Source organism: Bufo gargarizans, chromosome 1 (assembly GCF_014858855.1).
Source record: "Bufo gargarizans isolate SCDJY-AF-19 chromosome 1, ASM1485885v1, whole genome shotgun sequence".
In the NCBI taxonomy this organism is placed as follows: domain Eukaryota; kingdom Metazoa; phylum Chordata; class Amphibia; order Anura; family Bufonidae; genus Bufo; species Bufo gargarizans.
In genome coordinates, this window is record NC_058080.1 from 701,572,430 (window position 1) to 701,593,316 (window position 20,887).

At 46.4% G+C, this 20,887-nt stretch overlaps 1 protein-coding gene across 2 annotated transcripts in view; it reads right to left on the bottom strand.

The window, feature by feature from the left end:
* Window positions 1-20,887, bottom strand: part of UNC13B (unc-13 homolog B) — a 339,965-nt gene that overhangs the window by 41,919 nt on the left and 277,159 nt on the right. For both annotated transcript variants that reach the window (XM_044276260.1, XM_044276259.1), the window contains exons 21-23: window positions 10,416-10,566; window positions 10,154-10,222; window positions 4,100-4,189 (exon numbers count right to left, since the gene is read on the bottom strand). In XM_044276260.1, the coding sequence (XP_044132195.1) occupies window positions 4,100-4,189; window positions 10,154-10,222; window positions 10,416-10,566 (310 nt within the window). The remainder of the gene's footprint in view (window positions 1-4,099; window positions 4,190-10,153; window positions 10,223-10,415; window positions 10,567-20,887) is intronic.

The window sequence follows — 20,887 nt, forward strand, 5'->3', positions numbered from 1 at the left end:
CCTCATTATAAAATTAGACGTATCCTTCAGCAGCACAGGGGGGAATCAAAGACCAGCGTAAAACAGCGGTTTTGTAAATGACCCCCCAAGTATGTCAGAAGGTCTCAGGAGGTAATGATGCTGATAAATTCCAATTAGCACCTCTGGATGTGGAATATCACACCGACAGGCTGTGTCACGGGGCCACACCACAGTTCTTACAATTGTAAAAAAGTGTTGAGTGATAAAAACACTAATGTAAAAGGGGCGCTCCCCAAAAATGGACACAAGGGACACAGACGAGCGCAGACTCTGCTATATACCCTCTAGCAGAAATTTAAAATTTTACATAAATGGGTTACATGGGTTGTTTTTTCATGACTTTTCTCACATAAATGACTGACTCAGTGTAATTCAGTAGATTTAATTATAATATACAGTGAGGAACAGAAGTATTTGAACACCCTACGATTTTGCAAGTTCTCCCACTTAGAAATCACGGAGGAGTCTGAAATTCACATTGTAAGTGCATTCCCACTCTGAGAGACAGAATTAAAAAAATAATATATAAAAATAAGCAAATCACTTTAAAGAATGTATTTGTCTTGCACTGCTGAACACAAGTATTTGAACACCTGGGAAACAGCAAGAATTCTGGCTCTCAAAGACCTGTTACTGTGCCTTTAAACAGTCCACCTCTACTCCACTCATTAATCTAACTTAGTAGCACCTGTCTGAGCTCTTTAAAGACCCCTGTCCACCCCACAGTCAGTTAGACGCCAACTACTACCATGGGCAAGACCAAAGAGCTGTCAAAAGACACCAGAAACAAAATTGTGGACCTCCACAAGGCTGGAGAGGGCCACGGGGCAATTGCCAAGCAGCTTGGTGAAAATAGATCAACTGTTGGAGCAATTATTAGAAAATGGAAGAGGCTAAAGACGACTGTCAATCTCCCTCGGACTGGGGCTCCATGCAAGATCTCACCTCGTGGGGTATCACTGATGATAAGAAAGGTGAGGAATCAGCCCAGAACTACAAGGGAGGAGCTGGTCAATGACCTGAAGAGAGCTGGGACCACAGTTTCAAAGGTCACTGTCGGTAGAACACTACGCCGTCATGGTTTCAAATCATGCATTGCACGGAAGGTTCCTCTGTTCAAGTCATCACATGTCCAGGCCCAGCTGAAGTTTGCCAATGACCATCTGGATGATCCAGAGAAGGCACGGGGGAAAGTCATGTGGTCAGATTTGACCAAAGTAGAACTTTTTGGTCTAAACTTCACTCGTTGTGTTTGGAGGAAAAAGAAGGATGAGTTGCATCCCAAGAACACCATCCCAACTGTGAAGCATGGGGGAGGGGGGGGAACATCATGCTTTGGGGGTGCTTTTCTGCGAAGGGGACAGGACGACTGCACTGTATTAAGGAGAGGATGAATGGGGCCATTTATTGTGAGATTCCCTCAGTCAGAGCATTGAAGACGGGTCGTGGCTGGATCTTCCAACATGACAATGACCTGAAGCACACAGCCAGGATAACCAAGGAGTGGCTCCATAAGAAGCATATCAAGGTTCTGGAGTGGCCTAGCCAGTCTGCAGACCTAAATCCAATAGAACATCTTTGGAGGGAGCTGAAACTCTGTGTTGCTCAGCGACAGCCCCGAAACCTGACAGATCTAGAGGAGATCTGTGTGGAGGAGTGGGCCACAATCCCTGCTGCAGTGTGTGCAAACCTGGTCAAGAACTACAGGAAACGTTTGACCTCTGTAATTGCAAACAATGGCTTCTGTACGAAATATTAACACTGTATTTCTCAGGTGTTCAAATACTTGTGTTCAGCAGTGCAAGACAAATACTTGAAAAAAATAAATAAAAAATCATACAAGGTCATTTCCTGAAATTTAAATTTTTTATTCTGTCTCTCTCTTTTTATTCTGAGTGGGAATGCACTGAATTTCAGACCCCTCCATGATTTCTAAGTGGGAGAACTTGCAAAATCGCAGGGTGTTCAAATACTTCTGTTTCTCACTGTAAAACAAATACAGAATACAATAAAATACAAATAACCATCCTTAATGTGCAGTCACAACTCCCTTTAATAGCTGTATAGCGGAGCTCTCGCATTTATCGGCTAATTATCAAGTAATATTTTATATACAGTATACGTTATATATAGTGTTGAGCGAATCGAAGCTAATGAAGTAAGATTCTAATTTCAAGAAATATTTGATTCACCATGAATCCAAATTTCTTGGCACTTCGTGGTAACGAATCAATTTTTCCTGAAATGGCGGTCATCAATGAGGTAATCACATCTGACCAGCGTTATGACGTCATCATGTAAACGTGTGTGAAATTTGTCATGATTTCTTTAAAGGGTATCCGTCAGCAGTTTTGTACCTATGACACTGGCTGACCTGTTACATGTGCACTTGGCAGCTGAAGGCATCTGTGTTGGCCCCGTGTCCATATGTGTCCGCATTGCTGAGAATAATGATGTTTTAATATATGCAAATGAGCCTCTAGGAGCAACGGGGGCGTTTCTGTTAGACCTACAGGCTCAGCTCTGACTGCATCTGACACGTCCTCTGCACTTTGATAGGGCCACGAAATGTAAGCGTGATCACGCCTGGGCCTGACTTCTCCTAAAGTCAAAGTGCAGAGGGTGCGGAAGTTGCAGAAAGAGCAGAGCCTCTAGGTGTAACGGCAACGCCCCCGTTGCTCCTAGAGGCTCATTTGCATATATTAAAACATCATTTTTCTCAGCAACGCGGACACATATGAACATGGGACCAACACAGATGCCTTCAGCTGCCAAGTGCACATGTAACAGGTCAGCCAGTGTCATAGGGACAAATCTGCTGACAGATACCCTTTTAATCAAGATGGTCACGATAGCCTGTCTGCAATCAAATGGATGAGGGGAGTATGTATTATTTTTTACCTGGGCTTTAATGATGGGGGGGCGGCGTAATCACCGTTCTGCGTCATTGCACCCGCTTCATACAATGGAATGCGATTCGCAACTAATTTCTTCGTAACATCCGAATTTCTCGTGGAAGTTCGCAGAAGCAGCTGAATCGAACTTTTGAAAACTTTTCTCATCACTAGTTATATATACCACCTACCGTATATACACAATATTACTTGATACTCAGATGATAAATCTGAAAGCTCCACTATACAGCTATTTAAGGGGACCGTGACTGCGCATTAGGATGGTTATTTGTATTTTATTTAGTGTTTTTATGTTTTATATTATATTTATATTATGTCAATCTGTCAATTACATTTATATGAAAAAAGTGATTAAAAAAACAACCCATGTAAGGCTACATTCACACGGCGATGTGAATGGAGCCCATAGAAAGGGTCTTTTGGTGACTAAAACGGATCCCCTGGATAGGAGTATAATGGATAACTGATCAGTGGGGGTTAGACCACTGGGATCCTGAGAACGGGGTTCCTATACCCCAGTCATGACGGAGAGGCAGGTTCTGCGTGGGCCCTGCTGCTCCGTGCCCATTCATGGGACTGCCAGAGATAGAGTGGATCCCAGGAAAGGCTGCAGCTGGATATTGCACCCTGTTTGCCGTCTGAGGACACAGCAGTCATCATCCTACGTTTCTGCACAGAGGAAGCTGAGAACGGTACACCTCGCTGCACTTCATGTGTGTACTGCTGACATCGAACATCCCTGGTGTGTCAATCAGGTTCAAATGGGAGTGATAACAGCAGGACTCCTCATCCCTCCGGCACCGCCCACATGACTCCTGCTAAGCCATTTACACATAGGGCATGATGGCTTATACATTCTCTCTCTCCCTCACAGTAATCAGGGGAATGTCTAGAAAGGCATGTATAGCATGGTGGTGGACTCAAAGATGAAACTCTGGTGGCCGACTCCCTTTAACTGGAGCTGCCGCTGGCAAATGTTAATATACACAAGCTGGTGGACGTGGATGAGAACAAGGACAAGGCCATACATGGTGCCGGGTGGACCCTGAAGAGCAGAATTCTGCTTGTAGCTGGTAATAATGAGGGTCTACTACAAAGTGCAGCACATTTTCTGAGGCTTCTTCTGATCAGGGTCCATAGGTTGATCTCCGACGATCACTTACCTTCATACGGAAGAATGTGATGCTGGTGAGTAAATCCACCGTAGACTTCAGATCCTGCAGTCTGTCCGGGCTGCTGGCCGGGAAGTTATTCTAGGACAAGATGAGAGCAGACAGGTTATCACATCTACAGCACCGTGGTCACCACACAACAAGCATCTGGAGGCGACAGGAAAATACTTCAAGCATCTCCTCTAGGCAGCAGAGTTTGTTTGTTCTTAACAGTATGTACACTTTTTTTAAATCTATTTGAAAATGGTCTGGATGAAATATCTGCTACCGTTTTGTGCATACAGCTCCCATGCATATCCGCACAGCTGAGTAAGACATCATGTCATCAAACATATTTTTGGTCTCGCTTAATTATTTATACACTTTTTTCTTTTTCTTTTTCCTTGACTGATTCAGCATTAGAATACCCTATTGAAGCATAGGGAGGTCTCAGCTCTCGAAAACCCTCCTCTGAGCCATTCAGGAGAAAACATTATTCTTGCTGCCACTAGGGGCACTCATTACATACCGATTATTGAGTTCAAAGCCAGCCTTATAATTCAATATGCGGGGAGCTCCCCCTAGTGGTGGCTGCAGTGAGAATTGATCATGTAATTCTATAGCAGTGTATCAAAAAAATAGAACTCAATGGGGAGATCTCTGCATCCATGTAAAGTACTGGGCCGGTTCTAGCTTTGTTAGAAGGAGAATGTTAGGTACTATACAATGCATTTAATCAGAGCTGAGGTCCCTCCATTCTCAGGATTGGTGGGGGTCCCAGAGGTTGGACCCCACTGATTATGAAACTATAGCATAGCCTAGGAGTTGGAATAGGTGTCATCACAAAGCGACTGATCAGTCAACATTGACATAACCCAGATACAAGTCAGTGGAGGAGATTCATTGGCATGGCCCCCACTACCCCATGCTGCAGCTACAGCGCAGACAGGATTATTCTCACCGGTGGGAATCCTAATCTCGGACTACTGACCGGTAATAAGTTATAATAGTCTAAATACCCTGTAGAGGGCGCTGTCCTGGTGCCACATACATGAAACATCTCTTACTGGGCGTGAAAATAAAACCTGGAAACATAGAGAGCAGATGGCGAATGTTTCATTATTTAACACTCAGACAGCTTGGTGGAAGCCGTGTGTGCGCCCCGTGCCAACATTTATCCAAATACCCGCCGCAGCATTGGTGGAGACGAGACATAGCAGGGACACAGCGGCCAAGTAGGACGCTGACAACCACCACCTGCTGACAACGTTCTGCCTCCAGCTGTGGAGATGATGGTTACAGGCACCCCGGACACAGGATGTGTGTAAAACCATCAGAGGCACAGACGGCGAGCAATTCCAGTGCAGATCAAGTAGCTGATGGATGAGACGAGAAGAGCGGTGACCTGAGTAACCCTTCAATCACCAAACTCTGCCTCCGTCAGCTACAAATAGAAGACACCAGAGGAGGCAGCGATGCCAGGTCTAGCATGGTGGGCAGGAGGTGCCAGGAGAAGAGGCAGGGAGCTTCAACATACTGAAACGAATCTGACATTCAACTCTATGAGGATGCATCACTCATGCCGACAAACCAACAGATATGCAGTCCTATGTAATGCCACAGATATGCAGTCCTATGTAACGCTAACCTCCTGGATTTCTGAGAGTCACCAGGTAATCTGATGTTGGAAAAATGGGTACACAGTAGGGGGCAGTATAACATATGGGGAAAAAAACGTACTTACTTTTCAAGTGACTAGTCGCTTTGTTCCCCTCTGGTCCTGCAGCAATGACATCATGTCCACTGTTCAGATGACCGCTGCCACCAATCACTGGTCTCAGTGGTCACGTATCATTCACACAAATATGAACCCTGTGATTGGCTGCAGTGGTAATATAGAAACAATGGATGACTGATGTCACTGCTGCAGGCGAGTAAAGGTTTTTCTGACATTTTATACTGCCCATTTTCCAAAAATCTTGGAAAATCCCAATCCCAGTAAAATAGAAACTTAGTCTGTGCTCCGCGTGATGTGCGGTCCCTATTCTGAACAGCACTTGTCTTCAGTTCTTAAGACAGAAAACAGCTGTCTGACATCTACGTTTGTCATAATAGCTCCAATAGGACTGCCTTTCTGCCACCCAAATGATTCACTTCTTAAAGGGGTTGTCCAGGAGGGAAACATTTTAGAAAGGGCTCAGAGTGGATAAAAATTACAAATAAAAGAGGCGGTACCCTCTCAGATACCCGCTGTTTCTGTTCCAGCACTTGTCAGATAGATCCCTGCTAGCCTTTGCTTCCTGGTCCAGTCTCGACACACAGGAAACGCCTGGAGATGGCTCTTCAGCCAATCCCTGGTTGAGGAGGGTCACTGCTTCGGCCAGTGATTGGCCGAGCAAGTATCTCCAGGCAGTTCCTGTGTGTCGAGACTGGACCAGGAAGCAGACGCATGATGTCCTGGCCAAGTGCTGGGGATCGGTGAGGTCCATCACAGTGAGAGAAGCTTGGATACTGGAAAGGCCAATGCAGTGGTGACATCAGTGAGGGAGCAGGCAGCTAACTTCTCCTTCTATAGGGGTTCTAAATAAGTCAACATAGCTGCTGTCTGGCACATAAGAAAACTAAGTGCTGAGGTTGACAGTTTTACTGTCCACCCTGAGACACAGATCCTGAATCTATAACAATACTAGCAGAAGGACTCGGCTTCGCACGGGGATATTTCATTCAATGTTTGTGTGTCGTTAAAAGATATTGACAGTATCCCCCATAACAGTGACCTCTATAGCACCTGCCCCTTTAACAGTGAACTCCACAGTCCCCCCCCAACTTTAAAATGGGACCTCCACAGCAGCCCATCCCCTTAACTTTGCCCTTCACAGCAGCCCGCCCCTTTAACAGTGAGTTTCCCAGAACCCCACTCACTTGACAGTGACCTCCTCAGGGGCCCGGCCCCTTAACAGTGACCTCCACAGTACCCCGCTGCCTTAACAATGACCTTCACAGCCGTTGCCCCTTTAATAGTGACCTCCACAGTTTTCTTCCTTTTTAACAGTGACTTCCACAGCGGCCTGCCCCCTTAACAGTGACCTCCACAGTGCCCGCCCCTTTAACAGTGACCTCCACAGTGCCCGCCCCTTTAACAGTGACCTCCACAGTGCCCGCCCCTTCAACAGTGACCTCCGCTGCGCCCTTCCCCTTTAATGCTAGGGCTACACAACGATATGTGTCGCGCAACATTTTGTCTCAATTTTTATAATGATAGGCTATGGTGTCGCACTGATATGAAGAGAAAGACTTGCAGGCTTGTATTAGCTAATGCAGGTCATTTTGTGGGAATATCTCAGGAACGATACGCCCTAGACAGCTGTGACCCCACAAGATTTATTTCCAGGTAGCAAGGGATGTGTATACCAAGTTGCGTTAAAATCTATGGTTGCGTTTTTGAGTGATCGCGGAACATACTGTACATACATACGTCCTTTATATACATAGATTCTGCGCTGTGTATGAAGCAACGTTCAGGATTTGCACTGGATTTTACAACAGCTTCTAATCCACCCCAATCCCCAAAAGTCAGGATCAGCATCTCTGTGGCTCCCATACAGTAATATAAGGCCTATGGAACGAGCGAGTTAACAGGATTTTCAGTTATGCAGAGAATTATCAGTGTGTCTGCTGCAGGTACCAGTGTGTGGAGGGCGATCCTGTTAATGGAGCTAGGTGCCATGTCCTCTGGGCTCGGGGGCAGCAACGTTCACATCACTAACCTGCAAGCCTGTACAGACGACAAACACAGTAAGGAAACAGCCGCCTTAGGCTCATTGCATGTGACTGGTCGGCAAAACACGGATATACCGGCCGCGTGCTCCCCGCACATCCTGCACTATTGTAGAAATGCCTATTCTTGTCCACAATACGGAGAAGAACAGGACATGTTCTATATGCTTTGAGGAGACGCGTTGTGGACAGCACATCATGTGCTGTTCACATCTTTTGCGGCCTCACAGAATACACAATACATCCGATACACAAAAAATAAATGAGGATCGGATGCAGACAAAATAACACGGTTGTGTGCATGAGGCCTGAAGAGGAACTCCTATTTATTTCTAAGGATGGTTCCATGGACTTGGCCTCCTCCACCTGGACAGTAGAGCCGGAAACAATTTGCACCTAAATATACCCGACTTTTATGCTTCAGTACTTATGTTAATAAATGCAGGTTTTAGGTGACACAGATCTGATGAAGCCGCAAAATCCATCACTGCTTCAACAGTGGCTTCTGTATGGCTGAACATGAGCATATGACTGATCAGAAACGTAGATGGAACAGATGGCGCTGATCCTGCGGCCAAGGCCCATCAGCCTACGAACCCAAACTACAGAGGTGGATTACTATCCCCACTGTGGACAGACAAGCACTCAAGATTATCCTCAATGATCCCTTCAACAAGGCCATTGTGTATTTTGGAGGGCAGCCAACTTTACAATAATACTTTTTTCATTCAGCCATTACCCTTTATTGGGACCTCCAGATCAACCACTATGACCCCCCATACATAGCACTGAAGACAGTGGTGGTGAACCTATGACACGAGTGACAGAGGGGCTACGCAGCTCTGTGTGGGCCGTGCGTAGGGTTGCACATGTGCATTGTTACTAATGAGCGCTTCTAGTCGGGGCATTATTAATTCTGGGGACCACTAATGGGACATTTTAATACTAGGGGGCGCCAACGGAGGCATTCATTTTACTGGGGCCTGTGATAAGCCACATCCCCACAGCTTAAAGAGGTTTTCCCATCTCAGACAATGGGGGCATATCGCTAGGATATTCCCCCATTGTCTGATCGGTGCGGATCCCAACGCTGGGACCCACACCTACAAGAGAACGGAGCTGGCAAATAAACGGAGGGCGCACTGTGCATGAGCAGCCACCCTCCATTCATTTCTATGGGGCCACCGAAAATAGCCGAGCAGTGGCTCGGCTATTGCCATCTGCCCCATCACTTCTATGCAGTGCTTGGTGGTGGACGGACCCCGGGAAATCCGTGTTCCTCCAGCCACAGCGCTCCCTGCTTCGCTCTCGTTGTAGGTGCGGGTCCCATATCTATCAAACAATGGGGGCATATCCTAGCGATATGCCCCCATTGTCTGAGATGGGAATACCCCTTTAACTTGGCCGGTATTTTTCAGTATTCAGGTTAAATTGCAGTGTTGGCACTTTGCAATAAATATGTGGGTTTTGCAGTTTGGGCACTCGCTCTCTAAAAGATTCGCCTTCACTGACTTGGATCATGACCAAGGATCAACCACTGTGATCCCCTATGTAGAGTACTACAGATATATGGATCACTGTAATCAGCTATACAGAGCAATGAGCAGCACTATATGTGACTGACGGTTGGTGCGACGGTTCAGCATTGTTGGCAGTACATCCATCTCTACACTGGGCAATGTGGCGGCGACAACTGCCAGTTTCAATCAACGACAAACAAGCATGTTTGTCAGGAGATCGCTGGGCGTGTTTACACGGTACAGTAATAAAGAATGAGGAATCAAAAGGGACATTTCTTGGCAAATCTTCCCTCCGTATGAATGGGCCTTTATTCTGGGCACCCCCCCCCCCCCCCCCCCCAAAAAAAAAACATTGATTCTGATTACCGGATATAAACCAAGCTAAATAGAAATGATAAGCGGCCGGCCTCAGCCAAAAATATCTTGTGCTCAGTCTAATACGCAGCTACTTCAAAAGAGATGACAAACTCATCTCCGCTCAGGAAGAAAGGAGAAAGCAATATTACAGGTCTCAAGGGACGGAGATAGCAAGTTCCTTTAGATAATGACCCCCCTTGTGACATGTGGATCGGCAGAGCAGCTTCTCGCTCATTCATCTTAAAGTGAATCCTAACTAATCACACGTTCTGCTTTCTGCGGCTCAATTGTGCTGGATTCTTTTCTTTTCCTTGATTAATTACAAAGGGGGACTTGAGAGCGATCCCCCCCCCCAACCCAAGTCTCGCGCTCTGCAATCACGCCTTTTGTGTTCAGTCATTATGGAACTTACCCTGTACATGGAGAGATCGATTCGCAGGGAATTGTGCAACTGGTCCAGGAGCTTCACAAAGCGTTCTTTCTGCACAGAAGAATAAAAAAAAAAGCATCATTACATGTTTGTGAGCAACGTCGAAAACTGCTGAGAAAAATGGTCACATGCCAGTACACATAGGAGCTAAAAGGGAAAGAAAGTCCATCGCTGAAGAACATGGTCTAGATCAGGGGTGGTCTTCTCTAACACTACTGCTGAATCCAGAAGGGAGAACACTCACCCCGAAGTTGGAGGCTGAGAAGCGGTCTGACGCGGACACGTTGGTGGAGGCTGTGGTGTGGGCATAGTAGGCATTGATATTGGCGAGGAGCGTGCTCATGACGGCAGGAACTCCGGGACACATATACTTTGAAGACAGGCAAGCAAAATGTCTGGAAAACGAAGAAAATTCATGGTTAAACGATAATCCACAGACCAATGAGGGGGGATGGTTTTCAGGTTTAGGAATCGATCCCCAGAGGAAAATTAGCATTGCAATGATAACGGTGCATTACAGATTACAGGTGATCACTGGGGGCCCCAACAGCAGGACTGGCTTATAGGTAGGAGATTCTTTCCACAAAAACTGGTTTCCCACAGCCACTATACAATGTAGGGCGCTGTGCTGGAGCACCACCGTCTCTTCAAACTGCTGGCTTGCGGGTGTGCCAGGACTTGATGCCCTACCGATCTGATATGGATAACCTCTACTGAGGACAGGCCATCAATATCAACATTTCCAGACAACCCCTTTAAAGAGGAACACTACCCACAAGCTATTTCACAAAAACTTTGGCAGTAATACCTACAATATCCTAATTTATGACAAGCTATCCTGAATGGTGCCCACTGTGTCTTATTTTCCCTTTTTCGGCCCCATCACATTTCTGCCCCCTGCTCTATCTCAATGTCTTCTCGATTCCAGCAGCAGTAAGATCAGCCGCTGGTGCTCACCTCCAAGGCATACCCTTCATGATATCCTGCCTGCATCTCTGGCAGACCCTACAAACAGGATAACTATTCCTAGGTCTGTAATTCTTACAAGGGCTCCCTATGTAAGCTTTCTCTTTCAGCAGAGTACAGACAGGGGGGCACTTAGCCTTTCTGCTGCCTAAGGCGAAAACTGAAACAGCGCTCATTGCCCATGGCCATTCTGCGGCCCCTACCTGGTGCTGCCTGAGGCGATCGCCTCACCTGGCCTCATTGGTGGTGCACCCCTGACTACAGAGTATCATAAATGGCCGCCTGCACTCTGCTGATGGATCTGCAGGGCAATAAGAGTGGATTTGAAGCATATATTTAAAAATAAAATAAGAAAAATGCTAAAAAAAAAAGGTAGGAGATTGTTCATACCTTATCTCACACCCACAATAAGCTGTAGGGAATGGTTGAGACCTCTGCCGTTAGCCTGGGCCCTACCACCCAGAGATAAATGACGCAGACACCCACATCATCTTGCAGCAAAGATTAATCGGCGCACAGCATTCATTTGTTAATAGGAACATTTAAAGTGAAATGTCAGTGCGGCTAATGAGCGCAACGTAGGACTGGAATGTAAACGGAGCCGGAGATGACTATTTTATCATTTCTAGGATTCACATGGGGGAGATGAGGTACAAGCATCATGTTTTTTTTTTGGGGGGGGGGAGGGGGCAGTATCTGGCAGCGCTGGGATGTGGCTCCTGATAAGAGGATTTCTCCAGTGTTTGTTACAGATCACACCAGACGTGTCACCGTCAATGCTAAATATTCCACACAAACAGCCTAGAGGGCGTCTCCACTGATGGAAAATTTTAGAAAACGGGTAAAAAGAGAAACATTCAAGCAAAAGCATTTCATGTCTGCAAGGAGGCAAGGAAAGGATGTCCCTAAACAGTAAGGGCTCATTCACATCTGCATTTAACTGATCCAGCATGCACGGTTCTTTGTCCGGCCAAAGCTGGCACTTATGCCAGAAAGTGGCTGGATTGCCACTGGATCCAATTATGGTCAATGACATCAGGCAGTGGTCAGCCGTGCCTGGCTATGCTGGATCCAGGGACTCTACCATGCTGCTCCTCTGCTGGGACATCCTGCTGGATGAGTTAACTGCAGATGAGAGGAGATACAAAAGAAAAAACTAAGAGAGGACAAAGCCAGGCAAGAAAAAGGAAAGAGGAAGGGAGGCAAGAGAGAAAAGTGGAGGCGAAAGCGGGCAAGAAAAGAGAAGGCGAAAGCGGGCAAGAAAAGAGAAAGTGAAAGCAGGCAAGAAAAGAGAAGGTGAAAGCAGGCAAGAGAAGGTGAAAGCAGGCAAGAGAAAGTGAAAGCAGGCAAGAAAAGAGAAAGTGAAAGCAGGCAAGAAAAGAGAAAGTGAAAGCAGGCAAGAAAAGAGAAGGTAAAAGCAGGCAAGAAAAGAGAAGGTAAAAGCAGGCAAGAGAAGGTGAAAGCAGGCAAGAGAAGGTGAAAGCAGGCAAGAGAAGGTGAAAGCAGGCAAGAAAAGAGAAAGTGAAAGCAGGCAAAAAAAGAGAAGGTAAAAGCAGGCAAGAGAAGGTGAAAGCAGGCAAGAGAAGGTGAAAGCAGGCAAGAGAAGGTGAAAGCAGGCAAGAAAAGAGAAAGTGAAAGCAGGCAAGAAAAGAGAAAGTGAAAGCAGGCAAGAAAAGAGAAAGTGAAAGCAGGCAAGAAAAGAGAAAGTGAAAGCAGGCAAGAAAAGAGAAAGTGAAAGCAGGCAAGGGAGTAGAAAGGGAAGACAGTTAAATGAAGTCAAGAGAAGAGAAAGAAAAACAGGTAAGATAAGGAAAGAGGAAGGCAAAGAAAAAAATGACAAATTATTCCCGTTTTAACCCAAGTTGGGGAAACATAATGCATTGGCTTAGGCCTCTTTCACACGGGCGTCATGGATTTGGGCCGGATAGAATGCGGGTGCGTCGCGGAAAAATGCGCGATTTTTCTGCGCGAGTGTAAAACATTTTAATGCGTTTTGCATGCGTGACAAAAATCGGCATGTTTAGTGCCCAAACCCGAATTTCTTCACAGAAGTGCGGGTTTGGGTTAGGTGTTGTGTAGATTTTATTATTTTCCCTTATAACATGGTTATAAGGTAAAATAATAGCATTCTTAATACAGAATGCTTATTAAAATAGTGATGGAGGGGTTAAAAAAAAATAATAATAATAATTTAACTCACCTTAAAGGGATTCTGTCACCTCCCCTAACCCAAAATCGGATTTTAAAGCAGTCATGCAGCACAGCTTACCTTGAATAGGCTGTGCTCTTCTATCTTGTAATCCGTCCAGTAGTTTATGTGAAAATCGACTTTTATGGTTATGCAAATTAGCCCTGAAGGTGCCCAGAGGGGCGTTTTGTTCCCCTTAGTGAGCCCAGTACCGCCCCTCTTACAGTGCCCAGCCCGCCTTCCTTGCGACTGTCTAACCGCCCCCAGCCTCTCATCCCTCTCCTCCCCCTCCCTCACGGCCGAACGAACTCTCGCACAGGCGCAGTACCCACTGAGGGCTGCGCCAGTGCGATCTGCAGGAGACTGAGGGCAGGAGCTTCATCCTCGTCACTGGGCATGCGCCGAGCCCAGTGACGTCCGATGCTTGCTCTTCCCTGCTGACTGAGGGAAGAGCGAGCATCAGACGTCACTGGGCTCGGCGCATGCCCAGTGACGAGGATGAAGCTCCTGCCCTCAGTCTCCTGCAGATCGCACTGGCGCAGCCCTCAGTGGGTACTGCGCCTGTGCGAGAGTTCGTTCGGCCGTGAGGGAGGGGGAGGAGAGGGATGAGAGGCTGTGGGCGGTTAGACAGTCGCAAGGAAGGCAGGCTGGGCACTGTAAGAGGGGCGGTACTGGGCTCACTAAGGGGAACAAAACACCCCTCTGGGTACCTTCAGGGCTAATTTGCATAACCATAAAAGTCGATTTTCACATAAACTACTGGACGGATTACAAGATCATTGATACTATTGATACTATTCAAGGTAAGCTGTGCTGCATGACTGCTTTAAAATCCGATTTTGGGTTAGGGGAGGTGACAGAATCCCTTTAATCCACTTGTTCGTGCAGCCCGGCTTCTCTTCTTTCTTCAGGACCTGGGTAAAGGACCTTTGATGACATCACTGTGCTCATCACATGATCCATCACCATGGTAATGGATCATGTAACAGACCATGTGATGAGCGCAGTGGCGTCACCACAGGTCCTTTTCCTCAAAGAAGAAGAAGAAAGAAGAGAAGTTAGGCTGCGCGAACAAGTGGATTAAGGAGAGTTAAATTTATATATTTTTTTTAACCCCTCCATCACTATTTTACTAAGCATTCTGTATTAAGAATGCTATTAGTTTCCCTTATAACGATGTTATAAGGGAAACTAATAATGATCGGGTCCCCATCCCGATCGTCTCCTAGCAACTTGCTTGCGATTTTTACGCAGCCCCATTCACTTTTATGGGGCCGGCGTTGCGTGAAAAACGCACAAAATAGAGCATGCTGCGTGAAAATCACCACTCATGTGCACAGCCCCATAGAAATGAATGGGTCCAGAGTCAGTGCGGGTGCAATGCGTTCACCCAACGCATTGTACCCGCGCGGAAATCTCGCCCGTGTGAAAGAGGCCTTATGATTGGTTCAATGTATTATCGTGTTACACATTAGACTTTCCCAGGCTGGTGTATCAAAACCACATATCTACCTCTAGCTAGGATATACTGGAGTTCCCCACCATTTAGAGTAGATGTGTTAATTCAGAAAGTTGACCCCGCAGACAGTCTCCCGCCAGTGCCCGCGACGCCAATCCAGGGACTTCAAACCAACCCGCCCAAATGGACATCAACTTTGCCGGGCATCTTCTTTTTAGATATATTCCTCTTTCGTATCTTAGCATATTATTAATTCTGCTTATAAACTCCCGTCTAGTGGGTGGTCTCCTTTCTATCCAGTATTTGGCTATTAGTAATAACATTCTTTGTATGCTTAAAGATATTCTGCTATCCCTCTTAGCATATCTGTGATACCTAATATACACAATCTGGGATCACACACTACCTGTATCTGAGTCACCTGGGTAATTATTTGCAGCACTTCTTTCCAGTATGTTCCTAACTCAGGGCAATCCCAAAACATGTGCATTAAGGAGGCCTCCTCCACCCTACACCGAGGGCAGCATGAGTTTGGCCGAATACCTATCCTGTACAGGAGTTTTATACACTCTGTGTATTAAATATAGCTGAGATAGGCGTTAGGCTTCACTAAGCGTCAAGCTAGAAGTTAAAGCCAGAATTCCATCCCACTGCTCCGGTGTGATGGTTCCGACGTCACGTTCCCACCTCCCCTAATTGGTGGGCAGCTTGGAGATAGACTTATCAAATAGAGGTCTGTAGAGGATAGAAATAAGTCCTTTAGAACTGCCACTACGCAGCACCTGTTGGACTATCGGAGGGGAAGCCGACAGTGACGTGCGCCAGGTATGCATGCCTAATAAAACATATTGTGAGGGAGACCAAATTCCTGTTGTATCCGTTGTGGTAAGGTGCAGGGTACCTTAATGGATGGCAGATACGAGGTTCCTGGCCTCTGCGAAGTAAGAGCCGGGTTTTGTGTGTTAACAGCAGAAGCGGTTGACACCTTTAATACTTAGTATGGCTGCAAGCCTGCAAAGCCAATCCGGGCCGGCTTTTATTGGGAGCAGGTAAAGAGTTGGGTGGGTGCCTACTCCCCACGTGCCAGAACCAGGTTTTGGAGCTGGGATTTAAATTCCCAGGCAGCAACCTCAGCTGGGAGGAGAAGGAAGGGAAATCACTGTGTGTGTGGAGCTGAGGCCTGGACCCCGACACAGGCGTACAGAGCCCAGCATCCCGGGGGAATACTTTATGTGGCTGTGCGATCGGCCAGGACAGGACTCATTCAAGTAAAGGAGCCAGGTGAAGCTCTTGGTTATTTTGTGTGTGAATTAAGACCAAGTGACTGTTTTGCTTTTTCTGTTTGAGCAAATGTGAAATAAACGCTCTTTTGCTGTGTTACCTGGACTCCATTTGCCTCTATACTGCACCCCCGTCTACCGGAGTAAATCCCACACTGTGCACATGATTTCATAACTCCATCCTTTCGTATTTGATGAAGAAAGAAGATGTCCTTCCCTTCCCACGGGAAAAGCCTTCCAGTCTAAACATTTCAGGTAGTCGTGGGCAGTACCTCCCCTAAAGGGGTTGTGTCAATTCAGCAAATGGCATTTATCATGTACAGAAAGTTATTACAAGGCACACTATAGGGAAATGCTCCAGCCTCACTGGTGCCGGCCACTCAACAGGCCGTGCTTTTCCCTATAGTGTGCAAGCACGACCACCTCTGCTGGATTACAAGTTGATTGTAACCCCTGGATACTAGTCATATAAAATGTGATGGAAAAATGGAATCCAGCCAGCCATGGAGGCAATATGGACAATCACAATACATTGGTAAGTGCTTTGTATTAACATTCCCTACATGATAAACGCCACTTGCTGAAATGAGAAAACCCCATTAAAAGGGATGCGGATGGATATTTGGCTTAGGCTACTTTCAAACTTGTGTTTACGTTTTCCGGTATTGAGATCCGTCATAGGATATCAATACCGGAGAAAATCGCTTCCGTTTTGTCCCCATTCATTGTCAATGGGGACAAAACTGAACTGAAGTGAATGGAGTGCTCCAGAATGCATTCCGTTCCGTTTGGTTGCGTTCTCATACCGAAGAGCAAACTGCAGCAAGCGGAGGTCTTCTTTCAGTCATGGGATGTGGAGTAAGACGGTGCAATGCAAGTCAATGGGGATGGATCCTTTTTCTCTGGCACAATCTGACACAATAGAAATCTCTCCCCCACTGACTTTCAGTGGTGTTCATGAAGGATCCGTCTTGACTATGTTAAAGAAGATCAAACCGGATCCGTTCATAACGGATGCAGATAGTTGTATTATCAGTAACAGAAGCGTTTTTGCTGATCCCTGCCGGATCAGGCAAAAACGAAAGTGTGAATGTAGCCTTAGCTGTTTTCCCTTGTCGTGTCCCAAGGCTTTCTAAAAAGTCAAACTTTGACTCATAGGGAACCACTTCCAAAAAGGTGGCACTAGCGAGGCGGTTCTCTTTTTCCGGAAGATGGCTCTTTCAAGTCACATGTTGAGTAGCATTATACCTTAACGTGCCCGTGTAAGCTTCCAACTACCCCACAGACATGTATGCCTGGTTTGGCCAAGCATGCACATGTCCTCAAGGGCAATACTCCGCTTTCAGGCATCTCTTACAAAAATGAAGACAACAGTATTACCGGTAATTATAAAGGTAACAGCGTAGATAAAGTAAGAGGAGCAGCATATATCTTGATGGGATGGAGTTCCCCTTTAAGTTGGATATTTCAGAGGCTAGGATTTACAACCATTTGTTATGGCTGTCCTTGTTCTGTCAGCCTACGTTATATCACAGACACATTTCCATTGCTCTCCTGAAAATGAGACGTCCTGTGACAGCTGTCATTTCTGGACCAAAATAAAAATCTGCAGGTTCCCTCGGCTGGAGCTCCATATTGCGGGTTGTCATCGTGCTGCCTGTACATCCCAGGGAGGCAGATGAGCCCTCCGCTCATAGCACTGTGGAGGCAGCGATCGGCGGCATCGCCCACCTATAATCAGCTGGATTAGGGACTTGTTCTGATACTGGAGATGAACTCACCTGTGAATATATTATGTGCCTGCTTATGATACAGAGTCCTCTCTGCCTAATACCGCCACTCATTCATTACAGGCACACAACGCTGTGAGCATGCAGATGACTGGAACTGGGATTATTCCACTTATCCCACGAGAGGCAGGGAAAGCAGGCAGCGTCACCGCTACTGGCACGGCGCTCATTTCACCTGTCCGCATGGGATGGCTAGGGCTGTATAAACACTGCCTTTATGTACAGATGTATGTTGTCACTATAGGGCAGCTTTATTCTGCTATAATGGGTAAAATGAAAAAGTCACTGGATTCAGGCGCCAAAACTGAACCCATTATATCCACTAGTGTCACTGAATCCAGCTGTCCCTGCTGTTATTCCCAGTATGACTGGGGCTCAGATATGAGGAGTCTTTTGTAGGGTGCTCACCAGGGGCGGACTAGGAATTTAAAGAAGCCCCATGTTGTAGGCAAAAGGTGAAGCAACACAAGTAGGCAAGGACAACAGAGATATGGGGGGCCAGCAATACCACAGTGCAGAACAACATATTGCCCCCAGCAGAACCAGATACCACAGTGCAGCACAATATACTGCCCCCAGCAGAACCAGATACCAGAGTGCAGCACAATATACTGCCCCCAGCAGAACCATATACCAGAGTGCAGCACAATATACTGCCCCCAGCAGACCCAAATACCACAGTGCAGCACAATATACTGCCCCCAGCAGAACCATATACCAGAGTGCAGCACAATATACTGCCCCCAGCAGAACCAGATACCACAGTGCAGCACAATATACTGCCCCCAGCAGAACCAGATACCACAGTGCAGCACAATATACTGCCCCCAGCAGAACCAGATACCACAGTGCAGCACAATATACTGCCCCCAGCAGAACCAGATACCACAGTGCAGAACAACATATTGCCCCCAGCAGAACCAGATATCACAGTGCAGCACAATATACTGCCCCAGCAGAACCAGATACCACAGTGCAGCACAATATACTGCCCCCAGCAGAACCAAATACCACAGTGCAGCACAATATACTGCCCCCAGCAGAACCAAATACCACAGTTCAGCACAATACACTGACCCAACAGAACCAGATACTACAGTGCAGCACAAAATACTGCCCCAACAGAACCAAATACTACAGTGCAGCACAATATACTGCCCCATCGGAACCAAACACCACAGTGCAGCAGAAAATACTACACCAGCAGAACCAAACACCACCATGCCGCACAATATACTGCCCCAGCAGAACTAAATACCTTATAGCAGCAAAAAATACCCAAGCCCCCGCTGTAGTATTCAGTTCTATCACTCTCCTGAGGATGGCTATACAGCTGAGCTCAGGCTATATCGGCTGAGTGTATAAGTACCTAATGCTCCTAGCATTAATTAATGCTGAAAGCATAGGATCGTTATCTACCTGGCCGTCGGCTGTGAGGCCTCCCCAAGTCACAGGTAGCACGACTACTGCTGCAGCACAGGTATGAGATGGCCTAGACGGGAGCTGCTGGACATGCGTATCTATGCATGATCCCACGGGCCTGGCCACCAGAGAGGACGGTGATTTTTCCTATAGTGTGCAAGTACGGCCACCACTGCTGGATTACAGGGTGGTCATAACCATGGAAACGAGCAGTGTATAATGCGATCGGAAAATAAAAATCATGGAAACGAGAAGCGTATAACGTGATGGAAAAATGGATCAAAAAAGGAAGCAATATGGATAATAACTAAACATTAGTAAGTGCCTTGTATTAAGTTTCTCTACACGATAAATGGCATTTGCTGAAGTGAGACAACCCCTTTAAATAAAAAGTGATAAAAAAAAATCATACACATAAAATGAGCCCTCACACAGCTCAGTACACATAACTACAAAAAAGTTCTAGGGGTCAGAATATGGCGACGAACACAAAAATGTTTTTTCAAGGTTTTGATTTTTTTTTTCTTCTGTAAAGGAAATTTTTCAAACGCAAGACAAACTATACATATGTGGTATCACCATAATTGTACTGACCTGGAGAATGAAAGTAACAGGTCAGTTTTCTGTATAGGAAACGTCAAAAAAACAAAAAACTGTTGCAGAATTGTGTTTTTTCCCCCCCAATTTCATGCCATTTGAATTTTTTTCCAGCTCCCCACTACATCGTATGTAATACTAAATGGTGAAACTAGAAAATGCAACTTGTTCCACAAAAAACAAGCCCTCATATAGCTATGTGAACAGAAAAATAAAAAAGTTATGGCCCTGGAAAAGCTGGCAGTGAAAAATAAAAACTGAAAAATTAAAAACCTCCGGGGCTAAAAGGCTTAAAGGGGTTCTGCACTTTCAATTAACTGATGATCTATCCTCTGGATAGATCATCAGCTTCTGATCGGCGGGGGTCCGACACCCGGGACCCCCGCCGATCAGCTGTTTGAGAAGGCAGCGGCGCTCCAGCAGCGCAGCTGCCTTCTCACTGTTTACCGCCGGCCCGCCCGCCCACTGACGTCACGACTAGTATCAACTAGAGTGGGCGCGGCTAAGCTCTGTTCACTTGAATGGAGCTTAGCCGCGCCCACTCTAGTTGATACAAGTCGTGACGTCAGTGGACGGGCGGCCCGGCGGTAAACAGTGAGAAGGCCGCGGCGCTTCTGGAGCGCCGCTGCCTTCTCAAACAGCTGATCGGCAGGGGTCCCGGATGTCGGACCCCCACCGATCAGAAGATGATGATCTACCCAGAGGATAGATAATCAGTTAATTGAAAGTGCAGAACCCCTTTAAGGAATGCTCTCACAGCTGAGGATTAGCAGGATTGTAAATCGGACGGGCTCCAGGCTGATGGCTCTTACCAATATTATACCCTCAACTGTGAGAAGTGTAAGGTTTGTAAACGTTTGAGCCTTGGGATAGAAACAAGAATGTTTCCATTCACTTACAGCAAGCAGAAAACGGTGAGACTATGAAGTGCAAAGTCTATTTAAAAGTAGCAGCACAACACAGCTCTTACAAGAGACGATGGAGATTTATCAATGTGTAATACGTACAATGGTG